Below are 23,010 nucleotides of genomic sequence, written 5' to 3'. Positions count from 1 at the left end.
TATATTCTATTAAATGTGTATTTGTTTAACTTTATCCATTAAAATTAAATTAATAATTATGTTTATAATATAAACTAATAAAAATATCAACAATTAAATAAATTAATTGTATATTTATATCACTTTCCATTTAAATATTTTTTACTGAATAAATAATATTTTTTTTTTTTTTTTGTGCATGCATATTATTCTTCCATAAATAACTTTTATTTTCTTAAAAAAAAAAAAAAAAATTATCATAACTAAAAAAAAAATGTATATTGTATTCGTTCTTGTCATTTGACAAAATACGACCCGTTCATTATATATTTAAATATTAAACAACAGATATTGCTGATTTTATTATTAACATTAATATAAATACTGTTAATTTTTTTTCCATTCCATTTAATTAAAATCTTTCCAAGTAAATAAATTCTCAAAGTTAGTACCATTTATTCAGGTACACGTATTCATCACTCACTCCTAAAATCCACTTAAAATTTTCTGTAACAAAAAAGTAGTGCAAAATATAAATTTGATCTCAAGCAGACTCGTGAATTTTTTTTTTTTAATTTTAAAATTCAAAAAAAAAAAATAATAAAATAAATTATAAACTGTGGATTTTAGGAGATGGTGATAATAAATAAATTTTTAAAGACTAGGTTGGTCAACTTCCGGGCGACAGTCCGACGCGAGAGAAGTAGGAGTTGAATTTGTATTTTCAATAACTTCTTTTACTTTGTCTGTTTTATCGATTACCCATTCACTTTCGGGATCGGAAAATATGGTCGAATCTTCGATTGAATGATCTGATAATTCAAGACTTCCTTGATCATCTTCTTTAATGTGGATTTCTTTCATACTCATCGTGTTATTTTTTATTTCTGTAACTGTAATAAATAATACATATATTTATCATTGGCCGATACCTATATTTTTTTTTTTCTTTATAAATCATTTTCAGTGTTTAAGACAGTCTTTAACTCGATTTAGTGTGAAAACTTCATATTAAAGAACGCGACCGGCAGCAGTGCTGCCTCTATAGTCCATGTACGAGTAGAACTACATCGGGACCTGCGACCCAATCAGATCGCAGGTTACAATCTTTGTCTGTAACTGCGAGCCAATCATATCGCAGCTACAATTCTATGCAATAGAATAAAAATAAAGTTTTGTTAACTTGTTTGATTAACGTCGCGTGACCGCCATTTTCTCTGAAGGTTAAACGGACCTAACTTCATTATTATTTTCGAGGTTAAAAATTGTCGCCTCAAAAATAAAAATTCAAAGTCAATTTTTAAATTTGACAAATAAAATGTATAAATTACCATCAGCGAGTGTATGTTGCGCAATCCAATCAGGTTCATCCCAAGAATCATCAGAAAATTCAATATTGACATTACTATTATCTACAAAATTTAAATCCACATTATAATCATTACTTTTAATTTTAAATAAGTCATTTATTCCCGCGGTATTTTTATTCTGGTTCATATAATAGTAAGCCATTAATGCGTCGTAGTCTGTAGTGACATGTAATATGTTTTCAAAATTATCACCATTGTCTGTGTGCGCATCGCGTCTCCATGGTTTTATACACCCATCAGTATCATCTTCACTGTAGCTTTCTATTAAATAAAAATAGTATTTATAATTTTGATATCCTTATTTTTATGAGCTAAAAATGAACAATAAACTGATAATTACTTTTGTATTTCGCTAACGCCACTTGGAACCTTATTAAATCAGTTATTGATATAAATTGTATATTTATTGTCGGTAATAATAAATTTACTTGTTTCAAAATATTTCTTATTAATTCAATAATATTGATACTTAATTTCGGTGCAGTTGAAATAACTCTGCAATTAAAAAAAAAATAAAAAATTACAATACATATAAAAAATAGCGTAGTCAAGCTTACTACAATTGAAGACATTATTAACACTGTAAAAATTTTCGGAGTAATGAGTCCGAATTAACTCCGATTTTTTACAGTAGAACACTGTCTAAATTATACAATAAGTATTAAGTAATAAAACTAACTTGTTTATAGTAGCGCACATAACATCAACAGGCAGCGTGTAAGGAAGACTCAAAACAGATAACAATTTAATACTTTTGTGTTTGAATAACCAATTAACGATTCCCTTATTAGCGGAGTCAATAGCATCCTGAAGAATACTCATAACTGTTTCTGGTAAGTTTGCGACAAGCGCTTCCTGACGGTGAATTTTACATTCAATGCACTCGGGATCATACTCAGTACTGTCGTCAAGTGTTTCGGATACAACGAACGGCGACTGTATTGCCACGCAACGGGTACAGTTTATTAGATTATTGCGGTGTAGGAATCTCAAGGCATCGTCGAAACCTTGCTGACACATTTTTGATAATATCTGCGATTTAATATTTTATTAAATAATCATTAATCTTCTGTATATTTTATTTAATTGTTAATTTTTATGATTATGCAAATAAATTTTGAAAAGGTCAAGAACCGGGTCGTATACTTTCTCAAAAACGATTAAAAAATATCTGCATTAATTATATAATTTTTTTCAACTACTTTTCTTCAAGAAGTTTACGGTAAAATCTCTGTAGATTTGAAAGTTTACTTTCATGAAAAGTAGGTTAATTGACTATACATTTTTCTTTCTATCAGATGAATATTTCCGAGTCGACTTTTTTGCCGTTTAATCGGCGGAAGAACTTTATCTCATATCATTTTCTGCATAATTATAAAAATATAGTCAATCTAAAAGTAATAGAACACCAACCTCTGGATTTGGCGGGAACAAAATACGGGCAAAGCGATAAATGTTGTCACGTGATAATTCGATACTCGTGTTGGCAAAATTGACATGGAATAATTGTGAAGAAAAATCACGTGGACAAATATCACTTTCGCCGCAAAAAGGACTTATTGTTATGGTATTTTCATCTAATGTTGGTAAATTATCGCTAAAACCACCGTCCATATAACGAATGCCGTGAAAGCGGGGTGGTAGTATTCCTGAAAATATCGGTACAAATGATGTTGCGAGAAGTGCCTAAAACATATTAACATCTTTAATTTCTAAACGAGTTATTTATTAAAATGAAATTCCCTAGTAGCATTGTTAAAGAAGTTTTATGTGAATCTGTGTCTTAAGTTTAGATGATCACTCTTGGAAAAGTCTAAGGCAAGACGCTTCTATAAAATATCTCAAGTAAATTTGTAGTAATACTTGGCTATGATCTATTAGATCAGACTTGCTGTCGAGAAAAAGGAAAAATAGGTACGGAGTTTAAGACATGACCAAAGTTCTAATTTCAACTATAATGTAAATGATTCTGGCAGTCCGTTTTCTTCACCATGGCTGCTGGTTGCGAAGTTTTTCCATGTCGGCTTGACGACAAAGCCGTTGAGTGAGTCCGGGCTGAGTAGTGATGTCCCCGAAGCCAAATAGCAAACGAAGCCACTCTAATAGCAATCTATGGAATGTTCGTCTATGGCAATCTTTACCCCCACTCCTCGAGAAGAGCCAATCAGAGCGCAGCACTAGTAGAAGGGATAGATGGCATCTGATTGGGCCGCAGGTCCCGACGAAAAGTCCTTAACCCCGACGGCCTTTCAGGTTACGTTACTTATTTCCATTCCGACTCACACTTGCTGCAATAACAGAACAAGAAAATGGACCAATATCAAGACGACGAAGATGTCCTGCAGTTGCTCGAAGATCTCGACGTTTCATTAATTGCTGAGGCAATTAACGAGACGTTTCGTCCACCAACGCCCGAACCAACACCATCACCACCAGTACCAATACGGCGTTCAAGTCGTGTTAAAGTAACCCGAGTCCTTTGGGACTACAAAGCCGAGACGTCCCGCAAGCCGAAGGGATAACCTCAATGCTCTTAAGCACCAATGGCCCTTTTCAGGGCCGTCAAATTTTTTTTAACGTACACTACTCTCAAGTAACACGTGTTTGAGCAAGATTCTAGACTAAGTATCTGCAGCAAAAATCATACGTAGAGACACTAGCATCTATCAATCTCGAGAGCAGATTTGCTCAACAATTTTAAAAAATAGTTTTACGGAAATTCCCGTTTGATCATCCTTATCCATTCCATTAATTACCAAGACGATTATAATGCTACTAGGGTAGTATATAAAATATAATAAAATGTGTGGCATAGAATAAAACACGATTTCAGGCTACTGGTGATGTCAGCAACCTGATCTGAAATCGTTTTGTTCCATTCCTTGTCACATAATCTACTTATTTAATTAATTAATAAATACCTGAAATAGATCTTCTCTAGAATTAAATTGCGATACGATAACATTACGTCCATCATAAACTCTCGTTAATGAAATGTGAAGTTTTCCATTGACTCTAATATGCGCATCTTCGGGTAAATACTAGAAATATATAATTATTTATTAATTCATTAATTAATCAATTAATATTTTTTAGATATCAATTATATGATTAAATGATTAATGAACCTTTTGTAATGATTCTAATAAAATAGCCTGGAGATTAAAAGTAGGACTAAACGGCCCTAGTGTTTTTCTTCTTGCTTCCTTACTTAATTTCAATAAATCACTTGTATAAAGTCCTGTAACAGATAAATATATAATTATCAATTCAGGCGGGTTTTACTTAATTCCGTAAAGAATTATCACGACATTGACTATTTTTTTGCGCCCCGCGAATCTGAAGTGTGGAAAATTATTTAAGTAAAAAATTTCTCGCGGCATTGATTTAAATGTTTGAATAATTTAAAATTCCTACATCGGAATTAATATCATCGGAATTTGGACTACAGGACAGCAATCAAAGTCTAATTAATTTACAAGAGGTTTCGTCTCATATTTACTGACTATTACGCCACAGTATAAATATAAGAACTTAATGAGTCACTTTTTTATTCATGTCTGATATTTTTGAATTAAAATCGATATTCAAACTTACTAGGCGGGAAAATTGAAACGGTTTGTAAAAAACCGGACAAGTTGATCGGATCGGGAGATTTTAAACAATTTATTTTTCGCGGGCCTTTAATTTAAATCATTTTATTAAGAAAAAAAATGAATCTGAGGTAAAATGGTCAGCTATTGTCATCATTTTTTAAAAAAATAATCATTGATCAACTTGCCCCTTTTTTAAAATTATTATCATTGAATTACATATTTCTGAGAACAGAATTTATAATAATTAATAACATTTATTGATAAATAAAATGTATAAAATCTTATCAATTTTTTTCAGTTAATTTTTTATCTTAAAGGTTTTTAACCTTTATCATTTTAATCGATTATCAGTCAATATTCTATCAGTAAAATATAACAATTGATATAAAATTTTTTAATAAAATTGATAAATAAATAAATAAATATTTATTTATTTATTAATATTAATAAATAAATTTAAATTATTTTCCAGTAGTAAAAATGATAACAAGTTCATTGCCATATATATTTTTATATATAGTTTATAAAGTAAAGATAAAATTGATTAATAATGTATATATATGAAAACCTTGGAAAATATATATTAAACTATCACATGATTAATGAAATAGTTTTAATAAAACGTAAACAAAAGTATGACCCAGTTATCTGTCACACGTTCTATTAAATATTTTATAAAATTATATATAAATATGTGCAATAATTGATAAATTCAAAAATGTTATATAAGAAAAAAAAAGTTCTAACAATATAATTTATTTGTTCTATTTATTATAAAATTTAATATAAATTTTTTATTTATTTATTTTAAAAATATATAATGATAATTGATAATAATGCTCGTTTATATATGTTAATGTAAGTGATAATAAATATGATTATTTATCAATAGTCTTTGTGGGGATGCTTGAGCTCGATATATATTTATTGCATTATTTTTATTCAAATTTAAAAACTATGATAATAAACTAGAGTAGTTAAATAGGATCATTACTCATTACCAAACAAAGAAATTTCATTGCTCAACTAATTAAAGTCGTAATTTTATTTTAATGAAGAAAATATAGAAATTTGTTTTTAAAACGTCATTCAAATTTTTAATAATCTACTAGATAAATGTTTTTTTTTAGATATATATTTATAATACTATCGTGAATATAAATATTATTGATCACATATTTCATAACTGTTTTTCCTGTTTGAGTGAAATAGAAACTTTTTAGAAATTGATAAGCTTGAAAAATATTTTTATTTAAATTTATTATTTTATGTAAACATCCTGATTAAAAAATACGATTCTTGAGGATTAAAACTGTTTAATTTTATTTCGTTGAGAATCTCTGGGCTGTTTATTCTATTATTGACGATGTTGAGGAAGAAGCACAAATCTATCAATTTTCTACGGCTTTCAAGAGTCATAATTATCGTTATTATTTCTAAATATTTATGCACAAAAAATAAATTTAAAAACGAGTAGTCTAGAAAATTATCATTTTACAAAATTTAAAAATTAATTTATGATAAATAAGGTGACGGACCTGACTTGAGAACATTGAACTCATTTAAATGAACTGAAAATTTATCTTTGGCTAATTTCACATCAAACTTTAGTACCATTCGCGATGACCTATGAAATTTAAAATTTTTTTAAAAATTAATTACTGTGACTTTTAAATGAATTACATAAATTTCTATTCTATTTTCTAAAACTATTAGTTTATTTTTTAGGTCTTCGTAATTACTAGATTCCTATTCGTACCACAATTATTTAGGTTCTGGATTTCGTGGCATCTGATCCAACTCATAGATAATTTGCGGTAGATTTAAGAATCTATTAAATCGTGGGATAAAATTCCTGGGAACAGTTACCTGCACACGCTGGTTTACTTTCATTGTACAGAACAAATCTTAGCGGTATTTCACATGGGCCCAAATTTTTACTCTAGGTTAAACTGTCAATTTTTTAAAATTCTACTCATAATTCAGAAATGACTAAACAATTTTTGAATTTTTTTTTTCAATAAATCAGTTACGAAAAAAAACTAAAGGTGGAATTTTTGAAATCTTCACCTCGGCCAATAACATGTGATTTAAGAGATTACTTTACTATCCTAGGTGTATAATATACTATTTTTTCGAAAAAAATCATTTATTAAACGTCAGCTAACTTGGTATCGTCTGACATTCAGCGAAGATTTGAATAAAATATCAGACTTAAATATAAAAAACAGAGTAAGAATAAAAATAATTACCAGATAACTAAAAATGACTAATTACATTTGTTGGGGTAAAAATAAAAATATGAGATACCGTCAAAGCGTATGAGTTAATATATCTATATATGTAATAAATAAACAAAGAGTTTGAACGATATAATAAAATGTAAATAAATAATTACGATATAGTTCACTCACCGAGGGGTAGATCACAAAGAAGACAACATGCAGCAATAGCACCAGCTGATGCACCACTTATTTTTTCCAACAATAAATGTGGCGCGTATTTTTTAAAACAAACAGCAACTCCAACATGATAAATTCCCAAAAAACCGCATCCAGCAAATGACAAATTCATTTTCTCCGAAATTATTTTAAAAATATATAATATATATATATATTATATATTATATGTCACTTGTTACTGTTGTGTAAAATATATTTCACTGCATTGACGGTCATCTATTATACATTTATATAATGGGATCAAAACGTCACCATGACCTTGTCTATTTTTATTAAATTCAAATATTCAAATTACAAATATATAAATGTATGAGATCAATGGTATTGGTAATTGTAGTAATATTTAAGTATTAAAAATTTTATTACGCGTAATATAGTTCGAGAATGTACTCGAACTGTCACTGACAGCAGCCTCAACTCTACTGACTTTAAACACTTGATACTTTCAGTTAAATAAATTCGATGACTACGTAATTGATAATTTGAAATAAAAACGTCAATAAATTATTATCATTATTATTTATACCAATGAAAACAACTGTAATTATTATTATTGTGACGTAATGATATGTATATACTTATATATTTATGCATTAAAAATTATTTACACTATGTGCGTAGACATTTTTTATTAGGTTATGGCGCGTGTGTACTACGGGCATGCGCTTTCAAATTTTAATTTACGCGCGCGCGAGTTAAAACCACACTAAATTTTAAATTAAATTATGATAAAAAAATTTGATTTTTTTTTTGTATTTTTAAATTTTCATTTTTTGAATCTGGATAAAAATATTCGTCATAAATTTACGCGCGAAAAATTACGAAAATTCAAATTGCGCTTCAGCAAAAAAATGAACTTTTTTTCGTTACACTTTTGAAAATTAATATGACGTCAATTTAAATTTAAAAAAATTGTTATCAATGAAAAAATGAAACAAAACAATAGTCATTAGGTCAATGGTCTGATCCCAGCTGCGGTATTTATAAAAATTTTTTGAATTTTATCGATAACATAACTCGTAATCTTGTAAAATAAATATGTAATCTTAAATTAAAATGAAAATAAAAAGAAATACATTGTTTATTAATAATTAACAATGACAACAAATTCTTTATCAACACAGAGATTTTCGCGGGCTATTTGAATAAATTAAAAAATATTCAAATAATTTATTTAAAATCAATTACTATAATAAATATGACATTAGGTAATATGTATAATTGAATAAATAACATATATTTTTATGTATAATAAAAGGTCAAGTTTATAAATGCGCACTGGAAATTGCGTACAAAACAAATATGGCGCCGAAGGTCAATGAAAAGTTTGTAAACAAACTTCACTTACGTGTCATATTTTTATAAAAATATTAAAATCCATTACTATAATTACTACTATCACTCTAATTAACAAATAAATTTAAATATCATCATTTAAATTTAATTATTTTTAATAAATAATTAAAAATAAAATCGCGCGCTTTTTTAAAATTCATCAGCGACTAAAAAATAAAACGAACCAGTTAATCAAAAACCACTGGTATTCTATTTATTATTCTTATCATTGATTAACTTATCAATCAATTAATTGATTAATTAATTACTAGTTACTTAAATAATAAATTAAAAAATCATAAAAATTCCAAAAATTTGAAACTTGTATTCTAACCTAAAAAAGTGTTTTATAAAAAAATATATTAAATAAATATGAGAAAATGAGTGTCAATGAATCAATTAACAAAAATAATTCATCAGTGATGTTAGATAGTTTTAAAAATAACAATGTCTATCACGCGGTATTTGTTAACGAACAGCCAACGACACCCGAAACTGAAGATCCAGGTAAATTAATTTATTTAAATTTCTAACGCAAACAAGTCTATTATCAATTTTCAAATTTAATTTCAGATAAACTGCATGTTTATACAGACAAATTAGACGCATTGAAAGTCATTAAAAAATACAAAACCAGTAGACTGAAGTCGTTCAGAAGCAGAGAAGAAGCTGAGAGTTACGCAAAGTATGGAGACCTTGATAACAAACAAGTTAATGGCGATGAAAAAATTTCCGAATGTAAAAGTGCCGATGAAAAAGGTCCAGCATTCAAAAGTCTCAAGCCACAGGAACTTGTGGTCTTCAGGAAACTCATCGAGACTGGAGATTTGGAAGGTGTCAGAAAAGCTATTTGGGAAAACCCGAGATATTTGATCAGTGTCAGCGCAACACCAACAATTTTAAAGGTAATTTTATTCAAATATTTTCGCGAGATTTTAAAAAATTATTCAGTCGTTTTTTTACACAAATACTTGAATAATTTTTATATTTTTAAATTAAAGGAAGGTCCGCGTTACAATGCACTCCATGTAGCGACATCTAAAAATACCGATGCCTTTAATATGTGCAAATTAATCCTGGATGTCATCAGTGATAGAAACTTCATAGAATTAATTGACGGCATTGAAGAATCAGCGTCTTACGTCAACAAAAGTAAAGTATTTATCGACGCATTCTTAAATACACCGAATAAAGGCATCAATGAAACGCCTCTACACTTCGCTGCTAAATACGGCCTCAAAGACGTCGTAGCTCTTCTAGTTTCTTATCCTCAGTGTTCCAAAACAGTCAAAAATAAATATGATAAGATGCCTATTGATGTAAGTTTATTATGTATAAAGTAATTAAACCATGAATTGATTAATAAATTTACTGTTTAAAATAGATTGTCTGTGATAGAAAAGGCGCGGAGAACCCGCAACTGATCCAAGAAATCTGTACCCTACTTGAGGATCACTATTACGTTCCAGTAATGAGATCAGAAGACAATTCAATGGCGCCGGCAGTCGGGGATCTTTTTACCCCGGCAAGTCCTCCGCGGATTGAGATCGATCCAATTAGTCCGCGGTTTGAAGTGAAAGCTTTCGCGGGACCTATGACTAAGCCACAGGCTCTAGAGTTTAGGAAGAAGTGGAAAACACCGCCGAGGACGTTATTTGGTACACCTAGACGTGATACTTCGTTGAATGATTCGTTTCAGTTCTTAAATGATTCAGTGGTTGAAAAAACGGACTGTAGGCTTGTTGATTTTGATAAAGGTCTCGAAAGAGTTGGAAGGTAAGTTCTGACAATTTTTACACTGGTATAAAAGTATAAAAAATAAATATTCTTTTTACCAGAGATCTAGCTGAGGAATATCATGTACCTTGGAAAGAATACTGGCCATTTTTAAACGAATTTGTAAATTTAAAATCCACTGAAGGCCTAGATAAATTAGAAAATTATTTAAGTAATCTACAGAGACACGAAAGACTTGAAGCAGTAAATTCAGTAGAAGACCCGCAAAAGCCAACATTTAAATCTAAGAGGATTAAAAATTTGGCTAAAGATTTTACGAATGATAATTGCATTGAATCTGCACCGGCTGATGACACAGATGATATTAAGCCAATTTTTTATAACTCTCATGATAATAATTTGTTTGATAATTTTGATAACAATAATTTAGATGTAAAGAATAAAGTCAATGAGACTTATAATAGTGATATTGATGCGTTGATTAAAAATATGGGGTTACTGATACTTAATTCTCCGGATAAAGTTATTGATGATAAATTTTATACACCGCCATCTTCACCTTTGCCAACTGATAACAATAGTTCGGATTATTCTGATTACTATGATGATGATACTGATAGCAGCTCGGAAGACGAAATGTACGTCGCTTCAGAAGGACTTCCGGTATTTATAGAAGGGTCCGCGCCCAGTAAAACTGATTTATCTGTTTTTAATGCAATACCTCAGTCGATTGATCCGGAAATTTATCCATTAATTTACCGATGGAGGCACGATTTGCAATTAGCAGTCCGTAAAAATGATATAAGGTAATTTTTTTTATGTAAATAATTTATAATTCAAATTTCGCAATTAAGCTGCACGGTATTTGTATAAATATATGAGGTATGTGTATATAAATATACATGAATATGATATTGGAGTAGCTGATGGAATTCTGCGTCAAATGAGTACCTACATCAATATTTTAATAAAAATTAATTTTTAATTAAAATAGTTGTTAATTAATCAATTAAAATTAATTAATCTAAATATATCGATGTGGGTACTCAAACTAAAGGGAATTTCCTCTACAATTCAACTGTACTCATATTTTTATACTTAATTTCGTTTCATATATATATACATATAATATAATATTTATATAAATTAACAATTTTTTTTTTTCAGTGTCAGCTTCCGGACACCCAGAAAAAAATTATTCACGCCAAGCAAATGATAAAAAGTTTCAAAAATATAAATTATACTTTTTTTTAAAATATTTAAAACTAATGACATAAATTTTCTTCTATCCAACGCATTATATCTCTAATATAAACAAGTCTTCTTTATTACCTAAATTAAAAAAAAAATTCGTGCTTATATTCTCGATAAAAAAATTTGATTATTTATCTACAGTCTTATCATTTATAATTACATTAATTAATCATTATATTAATACAGAGATATAATTACGCCTCAAATCAGTTCTTCCTTCAATTAAAAAAAAAATCAAACATATTTATATTAATATTAATAACTGATATTTATACTTACCATTGTAATATAACAAGTGATATATTTAAAACAATTATATTTTTGAATAATTTTTCTAAAAATTTAAAACTAAACACTTAAAAAAAAAACTGAGATGTAAAATTAAAAAAATAAATATTTAAATACGTAAACTTAAATTTGTTAATTGAATTTTTATTTATAATTAATAATTAATAATAATTTTAATCAAGATTAATTATCTAGTTTAATTTATTTTTTAAATCAACAATTTAAACTCAATGGAATTTTTCTTTTTAAATTTATAATTAGTTTATATATATATATAGGTTTGTTTATTTATTTATTGTTATTGTTATCGTTTTAACAGATCAGCGATTATGAACTCAAACGTTCATTGATGTAGTGGCTGGTGGCGATTGCTTCAATTGCAAAATAATTGATCGCATGCGCGACACGTCTTTGGATATCCGTGAAGATTTTGGATTAAAATCGCAGAGTTTAGCGATACGTTCCCACTCTGTTCCCGGTTCGACTTCACCTGCTTCTGCGACGAATTGTTTCTCAGCATTTCTATTGCAGAAAATTTTTTGAATTATAAATATACAAATATAAACATATATTCATTTTTTTAAATACGTATTTAATAATACAGTGAACTGTCAAAATGCATTTTTTATGCGCGTGTTTTAGCGATTAAATTTTTAAAAATCAAATTTTTTAAACAATAAAATTTTTTTACGAAAATCATCCATATATTTTTCTTGATACATTTTATAATTAATAATTATTTATTTTTATTGTTTAAATAAATAATCAGTCATGCGCTTAAAGCATTTTTAGGCTTTCTAATTAGTCTGTGCATATTAATTAATAAGTATCTAAAGTAATTGGCCTAATTTATGACGTCAAAATTTAGACGATTTAAAATTTATTTAAATTATATTTTCTTTATTTTCTATATATATTATTTACTACGAAAATCATGCATGAGTATTATTTATATAAACAAAGAAAAACTTACTTGGCATTTCCCCTAGGAAGCAAAATCAAAATAGATTTTGTTTGTTATTATTATTTAAATTAAATAATTTAATTATCTAATTACTTAAAACTTGGAAATTGTTTTTAATGACAGGACAGACGGGAAAACTCGGGCCGTACGCAAAAAAATAATTTCTTGGGACTAGAAATCCTTATTTTTGTATTAGGACAAGTTGAAGGTTAGTCCACCTCCAACAAATTACTGTCCCATTACAGACACCTGGAGGTCTCGATGCGAAAAATTAGATGTAAAATGAAATATCTCGGAAACTATTGATATTTTTCGAGAAAAGTCAGCGCGGCAAGTCGATATTCAAATTCATATTTTTACTTATAAATATAAAATATTCTTTCGAAATTTTGATGGTCCTGTACTGGGTCAGCAATTGAAGGAGAGTTTCATCCTCGACGACATTACAGGACTTAGTAATTATAAACTAGTAATTAATTACAAATAATAAATAAATAAACACACCTATTGGTAGCTTTTGTTTTACTAGTTGTTTCAGCATGATGTTTGTACCATTCTTCAAGTTCTTTTTTAGCCGCTACCTTCCATTCTTCTTTTTTCTTTTCTTCTTCAGCATCTTTAATAATTTGTTACAATAGTCATGAGATTGTAAATTTAAAAAAAGGCGGGATATTTAAAAAATTTTAAATAGAAAATTAAATTAATAATTTAAAAATTAAAAAAAAAAATCTTTTTCTCGTATTTGCAAAATTACGATCCTTAGAAAGATTTATCCTTAGGCCAAAAAATCTTGTAAAAAGATTTTTTAGAGGTATTTCTAATACTAGAATAAATTTATATTTATTTAAGTAACGAACCTTTTTCTTCGAGTCTTGCTGCTTGTTCCTCGCGCCATTTTTTTATTTTTTCTGGTTCTTCTTTTACGACGACTGGTTCTGTACAAAAATAAATTATTTAATAATAAAAATAATTAATTAAAATTCTAGCAATTAATTTATTTATAAATAAATAAATAATTAAATAATAAAAAATGCTAATTAATTAACAAAATAATGAGTTAATAAAATAAAATAAAATATAATTACTACCTGGGGTTGAAAATGATTCAGTAGGTTGATCAATAGTATTAATCATCTCGAAGCTACCGGTAGTACCATTGCCACCGGATTCGACGGTCATATTTTCAAAGTTACCAGATAAATCGTCTAAATTCATAAGAAAAATAAATAAAACAAAATAATTAAATAAGTAAATAAATAAATAACTCAATAAATACCTAAGCAAATAAATATTTAAATTAATAAATAAAATGCCAACGAAATATTTCATAAGCTTTAAATATAATAATTAAATATTTAATTAACAGAACGTATTGTTATCTTGTAGTCTGAATTACTTTATTTTTTGTTGTCAGTAATTTTTTGGGTAAAATAAATATGAGATTCGAGTTGTTGATAAAATTCCGCGTTAAATGAGTACCCACATCGAAATGTTTAGAAAAAATGATATTTAATTAATATAATTGCTAATTAAAGTGATTAAAAGTTAATTATTTAAATATATAGATGTGGGTACTCAAACTAGAGGTGATTTGGTCAACGAATCAACTGTACTCATATTTTTGATATTAAATTTACTTTTAAAAATATATATGAGAATTTCACGGCAGTCGTTTTTTTTCTGTATAATTTTGGAATGTCTGCGGTATGAATTCCGATATTGCTGTAAAATTTAATGTAAAACACGGTTTTTTTTTAATAACTGGAAAAAAAAATGAGCGCAAATTCAAAAATTGTCAGATTTTTATATTTTTTAAAAATCCGGCAAAAAACAAAAATTTAGTTACAAAATTTTTGAGAAATGAATTTTTATTTCTTTATTTAATTTAAATTAAAGAGAAAATATTATTTTTGATAGAAAATAACAAGTTTTAATTAAAATTTCAGAATTTGTTGGCTGGGTTGTGAAAAATTTTGTATTTTAAGATAAAAAAAATGATAACCTTCAATATTTGATAAAACTGGTGCTGAGTTAGATACAGCAACTGCTGGAATATCATCTTCGAGGCCAGCTAATTGATCTTGTTCACGAGCTAAAAATTCAGCCGCTGGATCAACTTCGACATCATTGCCAGTAAAATTGTCACCAAAACCGTCCATTTTATTTCTAAAATAATAATTACGAACAAAATAATAGAACTTAATGAACTTAATACCTGAAAAAATTAGTAATTAAAAATATTTTAGTACTCGGTCTAATAATCGAATTGAATTTTTTAACCTATAAATTGAATTCGTCACGATTGGAGTTAAAAATATTCAGTGGGTGAAAAATAGAAAAATTTGACTAAATGTATGAGTAATAAATATTTTACCTGAGTTGGGAATTATTAAGAGCGAATATTTCGGTTTACTTGAGATTATTCTAATGATACACACCCCTAAGTGTAATAACTGCTAGAGAAATGTCAAAGAGAACGACAACGTCAATAATTAGAGAAAGAAAAAATATATATAACGTTTTATTTTCGATATCAATCAGTCAGTAATGTAGGAATTTAGTTTTTGTTCAATTGATAATGTCACAATCAAAAATAAAGGTCTTTAATAAGGGAAGGGAGATGGCAGCACTTTGGAGAAATTGGGGTGATTGTTAAAATACTGGGATTGTAGAAATCCCTACAGAAAGGTATGATCTAATTAGAGAAAATCATTTTTCCAGAGACTTTTTTGAGACTCTCCAACTACAGGGCATCATAATAAACAAAAAACGTTTATGGTATGATGGGTTATTCCCAACAGGAGCAAAGTTACGGGGTACTCCTCATAGAAAATCATCTCCACCCATGTCCACCCGATACTCATAGAGGTCTCAACTCAAAAAATAAATTATTCCTGGGACTTTTCATGGCTGTTCCTACTGCAGGGCATCATAATGAACAAAAAACGTTTATGGTATGATGGGTTATTCCCAACAGGAGCAAAGTTACGGGGTACTCCTCATAGAAAATCATCTCCACCCATGTCCACCCGATACTCATAGAGGTCTCAACTCAAAAAATAAATTATTCCTGGGACTTTTCATGGCTGTTCCTACTGCAGCGCATCATAATGAACAGAAAACGTTTATGGTATGATGGGTTATTCCCAACAGGAGCAAAGTTACGGGGTACTCCTCATAGAAAATCATCTCCACCCATGTCCACCCGATACTCATAGAGGTCTCAACTCAAAAAATAAATTATTCCTGGGACTTTTCATGGCTGTTCCTACTGCAGGGCATCATAATGAACAAAAAACGTTTATGGTATGATGGGTTATTCCCAACAGGAGCAAAGTTACGGGGTACTCCTCATAGAAAATCATCTCCACCCATGTCCACCCGATACTCATAGAGGTCTCAACTCAAAAAATAAATTATTCCTGGGACTTTTCATGGCTGTTCCTACTGCAGCGCATCATAATGAACAGAAAACGTTTATGGTATGATGGGTTATTCCCAACAGGAGCAAAGTTACGGGGTACTCCTCATAGAAAATCATCTCCACCCATGTCCACCCGATACTCATAGAGGTCTCAACTCAAAAAATAAATTATTCCTGGGACTTTTCATGGCTGTTCCTACTGCAGCGCATCATAATGAACAGAAAACGTTTATGGTATGATGGGTTATTCCCAACAGGAGCAAAGTTACGGGGTACTCCTCATAGAAAATCATCTCCACCCATGTCCACCCGATACTCATAGAGGTCTCAACTCAAAAAATAAATTATTCCTGGGACTTTTCATGGCTGTTCCTACTGCAGCGCATCATAATGAACAGAAAACGTTTATGGTATGATGGGTTATTCCCAACAGGAGCAAAGTTACGGGGTACTCCTCATAGAAAATCATCTCCACCCATGTCCACCCGATACTCATAGAGGTCTCAACTCAAAAAATAAATTATTCCTGGGACTTTTCATGGCTGTTCCTACTGCAGGGCATCATAATGAACAAAAAACGTTTATGGTATGATGGGTTATTCCCAACAGGAGCAAAGTTACGGGGTACTCCTCATAGAAAATCATCTCCACCCATGTCCACCCGATACTCATAGAGGTCTCAACTCAAAAAATAAATTATTCTTGGGAGTTTGCATGGCTGTTCCTACTGCAGGGCATCATAATGAACAAAAAACGTTTATGGTATGATGGGTTATTCCCAACAGGAGCAAAGTTACGGGGTACTCCTCATAGAAAATCATCTCCACCCATGTCCACCCGATACTCATAGAGGTCTCAACTCAAAAAATAAATTATTCCTGGGACTTTTCATGGCTGTTCCTACTGCAGGGCATCATAATGAACAAAAAACGTTTATGGTATGATGGGTTATTCCCAACAGGAGCAAAGTTACGGGGTACTCCTCATAGAAAATCATCTCCACCCATGTCCACCCGATACTCATAGAGGTCTCAACTCAAAAAATAAATTATTCCTGGGACTTTTCATGGCTGTTCCTACTGCAGCGCATCATAATGAACAAAAAACGTTTATGGTATGATGGGTTATTCCCAACAGGAGCAAAGTTACGGGGTACTCCTCATAGAAAATCATCTCCACCCATGTCCACCCGATACTCATAGAGGTCTCAACTCAAAAAATAAATTATTCCTGGGACTTTTCATGGCTGTTCCTACTGCAGCGCATCATAATGAACAGAAAACGTTTATGGTATGATGGGTTATTCCCAACAGGAGCAAAGTTACGGGGTACTCCTCATAGAAAATCATCTCCACCCATGTCCACCCGATACTCATAGAGGTCTCAACTCAAAAAATAAATTATTCCTGGGACTTTTCATGGCTGTTCCTACTGCAGCGCATCATAATGAACAGAAAACGTTTATGGTATGATGGGTTATTCCCAACAGGAGCAAAGTTACGGGGTACTCCTCATAGAAAATCATCTCCACCCATGTCCACCCGATACTCATAGAGGTCTCAACTCAAAAAATAAATTATTCTCAGGACTTTTTATGGCTTTTCCTACTAGAGGGCATCATAATGAACAAAAAACGTTTATGGTATGATGGGTTATTCCCAACAGGAGCAAAGTTACGGGCTACTCTTCATTGAAAATCATCTCCACCCGATACTCATAGATGTCTCAACTCAAAAAATAAATTATTCTCAGGACTTTTTATGGCTTTTCCTACTAGAGGGCATCATAATGAACAAAAAACGTTTATGGTATGATGGGTTATTCCCAACAGGAGCAAAGTTACGGGGTACTCCTCATAGAAAATCATCTCCACCCATGTCCACCCGATACTCATAGAGGTCTCAACTCAAAAAATAAATTATTCCTGGGACTTTTCATGGCTGTTCCTACTGCAGCGCATCATAATGAACAGAAAACGTTTATGGTATGATGGGTTATTCCCAACAGGAGCAAAGTTACGGGGTACTCCTCATAGAAAATCATCTCCACCCATGTCCACCCGATACTCATAGAGGTCTCAACTCAAAAAATAAATTATTCCTGGGACTTTTCATGGCTGTTCCTACTGCAGGGCATCATAATGAACAAAAAACGTTTATGGTATGATGGGTTATTCCCAACAGGAGCAAAGTTACGGGGTACTCCTCATAGAAAATCATCTCCACCCATGTCCACCCGATACTCATAGAGGTCTCAACTCAAAAAATAAATTATTCTTGGGAGTTTGCATGGCTGTTCCTACTGCAGGGCATCATAATGAACAAAAAACGTTTATGGTATGATGGGTTATTCCCAACAGGAGCAAAGTTACGGGGTACTCCTCATAGAAAATCATCTCCACCCATGTCCACCCGATACTCATAGAGGTCTCAACTCAAAAAATAAATTATTCCTGGGACTTTTCATGGCTGTTCCTACTGCAGGGCATCATAATGAACAAAAAACGTTTATGGTATGATGGGTTATTCCCAACAGGAGCAAAGTTACGGGGTACTCCTCATAGAAAATCATCTCCACCCATGTCCACCCGATACTCATAGAGGTCTCAACTCAAAAAATAAATTATTCCTGGGACTTTTCATGGCTGTTCCTACTGCAGCGCATCATAATGAACAAAAAACGTTTATGGTATGATGGGTTATTCCCAACAGGAGCAAAGTTACGGGGTACTCCTCATAGAAAATCATCTCCACCCATGTCCACCCGATACTCATAGAGGTCTCAACTCAAAAAATAAATTATTCCTGGGACTTTTCATGGCTGTTCCTACTGCAGCGCATCATAATGAACAGAAAACGTTTATGGTATGATGGGTTATTCCCAACAGGAGCAAAGTTACGGGGTACTCCTCATAGAAAATCATCTCCACCCATGTCCACCCGATACTCATAGAGGTCTCAACTCAAAAAATAAATTATTCCTGGGACTTTTCATGGCTGTTCCTACTGCAGCGCATCATAATGAACAGAAAACGTTTATGGTATGATGGGTTATTCCCAACAGGAGCAAAGTTACGGGGTACTCCTCATAGAAAATCATCTCCACCCATGTCCACCCGATACTCATAGAGGTCTCAACTCAAAAAATAAATTATTCCTGGGACTTTTCATGGCTGTTCCTACTGCAGGGCATCATAATGAACAAAAAACGTTTATGGTATGATGGGTTATTCCCTACAGGAGCAAAGTTACGGGCTACTCTTCATAGAAAATCATCTCCACCCGATACTCATGGATGTCTCAACTCAAAAAATAAATTATTCTCAGGACTTTTTATGGCTTTTCCTACTAGAGGGCATCATAATGAACAAAAAACGTTTATGGTATGATGGGTTATTCCCAACAGGAGCAAAGTTACGGGCTACTCTTCATTGAAAATCATCTCCACCCGATACTCATAGATGTCTCAACTCAAAAAATAAATTATTCTCAGGACTTTTTATGGCTTTTCCTACTAGAGGGCATCATAATGAACAAAAAACGTTTATGGTATGATGGGTTATTCCCAACAGGAGCAAAGTTACGGGGTACTCCTCATAGAAAATCATCTCCACCCATGTCCACCCGATACTCATAGAGGTCTCAACTCAAAAAATAAATTATTCCTGGGACTTTTCATGGCTGTTCCTACTGCAGGGCATCATAATGAACAAAAAACGTTCATGGTATGATGGGTTATTCCCAACAGGAGCAAAGTTACGGGGTACTCCTCATAGAAAATCATCTCCACCCATGTCCACCCGATACTCATAGAGGTCTCAACTCAAAAAATAAATTATTCCTGGGACTTTTCATGGCTGTTCCTACTGCAGGGCATCATAATGAACAAAAAACGTTTATGGTATGATGGGTTATTCCCTACAGGAGCAAAGTTACGGGCTACTCTTCATAGAAAATCATCTCCACCCGATACTCATGGATGTCTCAACTCAAAAAATAAATTATTCTCAGGACTTTTTATGGCTTTTCCTACTAGAGGGCATCATAATGAACAAAAAACGTTTATGGTATGATGGGTTATTCCCAACAGGAGCAAAGTTACGGGCTACTCTTCATTGAAAATCATCTCCACCCGATACTCATAGATGTCTCAACTCAAAAAATAAATTATTCTCAGGACTTTTTATGGCTTTTCCTACTAGAGGGCATCATAATGAACAAAAAACGTTTATGGTATGATGGGTTATTCCCAACAGGAGCAAAGTTACGGGGTACTCCTCATAGAAAATCATCTCCACCCATGTCCACCCGATACTCATAGAGGTCTCAACTCAAAAAATAAATTATTCCTGGGACTTTTCATGGCTGTTCCTACTGCAGGGCATCATAATGAACAAAAAACGTTCATGGTATGATGGGTTATTCCCAACAGGAGCAAAGTTACGGGGTACTCCTCATAGAAAATCATCTCCACCCATGTCCACCCGATACTCATAGAGGTCTCAACTCAAAAAATAAATTATTCCTGGGACTTTTCATGGCTGTTCCTACTGCAGGGCATCATAATGAACAAAAAACGTTTATGGTATGATGGGTTATTCCCTACAGGAGCAAAGTTACGGGCTACTCTTCATAGAAAATCATCTCCACCCGATACTCATGGATGTCTCAACTCAAAAAATAAATTATTCTCAGGACTTTTTATGGCTTTTCCTACTAGAGGGCATCATAATGAACAAAAAACGTTTATGGTATGATGGGTTATTCCCAACAGGAGCAAAGTTACGGGCTACTCTTCATTGAAAATCATCTCCACCCGATACTCATAGATGTCTCAACTCAAAAAATAAATTATTCTCAGGACTTTTTATGGCTTTTCCTACTAGAGGGCATCATAATGAACAAAAAACGTTTATGGTATGATGGGTTATTCCCAACAGGAGCAAAGTTACGGGGTACTCCTCATAGAAAATCATCTCCACCCATGTCCACCCGATACTCATAGAGGTCTCAACTCAAAAAATAAATTATTCCTGGGACTTTTCATGGCTGTTCCTACTGCAGGGCATCATAATGAACAAAAAACGTTCATGGTATGATGGGTTATTCCCAACAGGAGCAAAGTTACGGGGTACTCCTCATAGAAAATCATCTCCACCCATGTCCACCCGATACTCATAGAGGTCTCAACTCAAAAAATAAATTATTCCTGGGACTTTTCATGGCTGTTCCTACTGCAGGGCATCATAATGAACAAAAAACGTTTATGGTATGATGGGTTATTCCCTACAGGAGCAAAGTTACGGGCTACTCTTCATAGAAAATCATCTCCACCCGATACTCATGGATGTCTCAACTCAAAAAATAAATTATTCTCAGGACTTTTTATGGCTTTTCCTACTAGAGGGCATCATAATGAACAAAAAACGTTTATGGTATGATGGGTTATTCCCAACAGGAGCAAAGTTACGGGCTACTCTTCCTTGAAAATCATCTCCACCCGATACTCATAGATGTCTCAACTCAAAAAATAAATTATTCTCAGGACTTTTTATGGCTTTTCCTACTAGAGGGCATCATAATGAACAAAAAACGTTTATGGTATGATGGGTTATTCCCAACAGGAGCAAAGTTACGGGGTACTCCTCATAGAAAATCATCTCCACCCATGTCCACCCGATACTCATAGAGGTCTCAACTCAAAAAATAAATTATTCCTGGGACTTTTCATGGCTGTTCCTACTGCAGGGCATCATAATGAACAAAAAACGTTCATGGTATGATGGGTTATTCCCAACAGGAGCAAAGTTACGGGGTACTCCTCATAGAAAATCATCTCCACCCATGTCCACCCGATACTCATAGAGGTCTCAACTCAAAAAATAAATTATTCCTGGGACTTTTCATGGCTGTTCCTACTGCAGGGCATCATAATGAACAAAAAACGTTTATGGTATGATGGGTTATTCCCTACAGGAGCAAAGTTACGGGCTACTCTTCATAGAAAATCATCTCCACCCGATACTCATGGATGTCTCAACTCAAAAAATAAATTATTCTCAGGACTTTTTATGGCTTTTCCTACTAGAGGGCATCATAATGAACAAAAAACGTTTATGGTATGATGGGTTATTCCCAACAGGAGCAAAGTTACGGGCTACTCTTCATTGAAAATCATCTCCACCCGATACTCATAGATGTCTCAACTCAAAAAATAAATTATTCTCAGGACTTTTTATGGCTTTTCCTACTAGAGGGCATCATAATGAACAAAAAACGTTTATGGTATGATGGGTTATTCCCAACAGGAGCAAAGTTACGGGGTACTCCTCATAGAAAATCATCTCCACCCATGTCCACCCGATACTCATAGAGGTCTCAACTCAAAAAATAAATTATTCCTGGGACTTTTCATGGCTGTTCCTACTGCAGGGCATCATAATGAACAAAAAACGTTCATGGTATGATGGGTTATTCCCAACAGGAGCAAAGTTACGGGGTACTCCTCATAGAAAATCATCTCCACCCATGTCCACCCGATACTCATAGAGGTCTCAACTCAAAAAATAAATTATTCCTGGGACTTTTCATGGCTGTTCCTA

The 23,010-nt window shown here is 31.8% G+C and overlaps 3 protein-coding genes across 4 annotated transcripts; 1 reads left to right on the top strand and 2 right to left on the bottom strand.

Annotated features, from left to right (window-relative positions):
• Window positions 1-244: 244 nt before the first annotated feature.
• On the bottom strand, window positions 245-8,064 carry LOC103571344 (1-acylglycerol-3-phosphate O-acyltransferase Pnpla3). Its single transcript, XM_008549472.2, has 8 exons — window positions 7,360-8,064; window positions 4,478-4,590; window positions 4,271-4,390; window positions 2,763-3,035; window positions 2,029-2,381; window positions 1,690-1,844; window positions 1,311-1,610; window positions 245-872 (listed from the first exon to the last, which is right to left on the bottom strand). Exons 1-8 carry the CDS (start codon window positions 7,517-7,519, stop codon window positions 634-636), a joined length of 1,713 nt encoding a protein of 570 aa, XP_008547694.1. The 5' UTR covers window positions 7,520-8,064; the 3' UTR covers window positions 245-633.
• Window positions 8,065-8,685: 621 nt separating this feature from the next.
• On the top strand, window positions 8,686-12,020 carry LOC103571345 (ankyrin repeat and LEM domain-containing protein 2). The gene is made up of 6 exons (XM_014439494.2): window positions 8,686-9,249; window positions 9,316-9,647; window positions 9,744-10,061; window positions 10,127-10,518; window positions 10,581-11,285; window positions 11,647-12,020. The coding sequence occupies exons 1-6, from the start codon at window positions 9,123-9,125 to the stop codon at window positions 11,693-11,695; spliced, it is 1,923 nt and encodes a 640-aa protein (XP_014294980.1). The 5' UTR covers window positions 8,686-9,122; the 3' UTR covers window positions 11,696-12,020.
• Window positions 12,021-12,144: 124 nt separating this feature from the next.
• Window positions 12,145-15,488, bottom strand: LOC103571342 (clathrin light chain). 2 transcript variants are annotated; one of them, XM_008549470.3, is made up of 7 exons: window positions 15,360-15,488; window positions 14,988-15,151; window positions 14,074-14,190; window positions 13,843-13,920; window positions 13,490-13,601; window positions 12,995-13,006; window positions 12,145-12,543 (listed from the first exon to the last, which is right to left on the bottom strand). In XM_008549470.3, exons 2-7 carry the CDS (start codon window positions 15,142-15,144, stop codon window positions 12,357-12,359), a joined length of 663 nt encoding a protein of 220 aa, XP_008547692.1. In that variant the 5' UTR covers window positions 15,145-15,151; window positions 15,360-15,488; the 3' UTR covers window positions 12,145-12,356. The 2 variants fall into 2 exon arrangements, with proteins under 2 accessions (XP_008547692.1, XP_008547693.1); XM_008549471.3 differs by lacking the exon at window positions 12,995-13,006.
• Window positions 15,489-23,010: the final 7,522 nt, after the last annotated feature.

The sequence above is a fragment of the Microplitis demolitor genome, chromosome 4, assembly GCF_026212275.2.
Source record: "Microplitis demolitor isolate Queensland-Clemson2020A chromosome 4, iyMicDemo2.1a, whole genome shotgun sequence".
NCBI classification, from domain to species: Eukaryota; Metazoa; Arthropoda; class Insecta; order Hymenoptera; family Braconidae; genus Microplitis; species Microplitis demolitor.
The sequence above is the reverse complement of the archived record's forward strand: the minus strand, read 5'-3'. Positions and strand labels throughout refer to the sequence as shown.

Excerpts from the sequence above, each read along its gene's own strand:
- LOC103571342 (XM_008549470.3), bottom strand. The coding sequence starts at position 15,144 with ATGGACGGTTTTGGTGACAATTTTACTGGCAATGATGTCGAAGTTGAT. Across the intron at positions 14,191-14,987 it reads AGTTTTATCAAATATTGAAG|ACGATTTATCTGGTAACTTT; the intron begins GTTATCATTTTT and ends TTATGAATTTAG. Across the intron at positions 13,602-13,842 it reads AGCAAGACTCGAAGAAAAAG|ATGCTGAAGAAGAAAAGAAA; the intron begins GTTCGTTACTTA and ends AAATTATTAAAG.
- LOC103571345 (XM_014439494.2), top strand. The coding sequence starts at position 9,123 with ATGAGTGTCAATGAATCAATTAACAAAAATAATTCATCAGTGATGTTA. Across the intron at positions 9,648-9,743 it reads CAACACCAACAATTTTAAAG|GAAGGTCCGCGTTACAATGC; the intron begins GTAATTTTATTC and ends TTTAAATTAAAG. Across the intron at positions 11,286-11,646 it reads GTCCGTAAAAATGATATAAG|TGTCAGCTTCCGGACACCCA; the intron begins GTAATTTTTTTT and ends TTTTTTTTTCAG.
- LOC103571344 (XM_008549472.2), bottom strand. The coding sequence starts at position 7,519 with ATGAATTTGTCATTTGCTGGATGCGGTTTTTTGGGAATTTATCATGTT. Across the intron at positions 3,036-4,270 it reads CTAGAGAAGATCTATTTCAG|GCACTTCTCGCAACATCATT; the intron begins GTATTTATTAAT and ends AATATGTTTTAG. Across the intron at positions 1,611-1,689 it reads GGCGTTAGCGAAATACAAAA|AAAGCTACAGTGAAGATGAT; the intron begins GTAATTATCAGT and ends TTTATTTAATAG.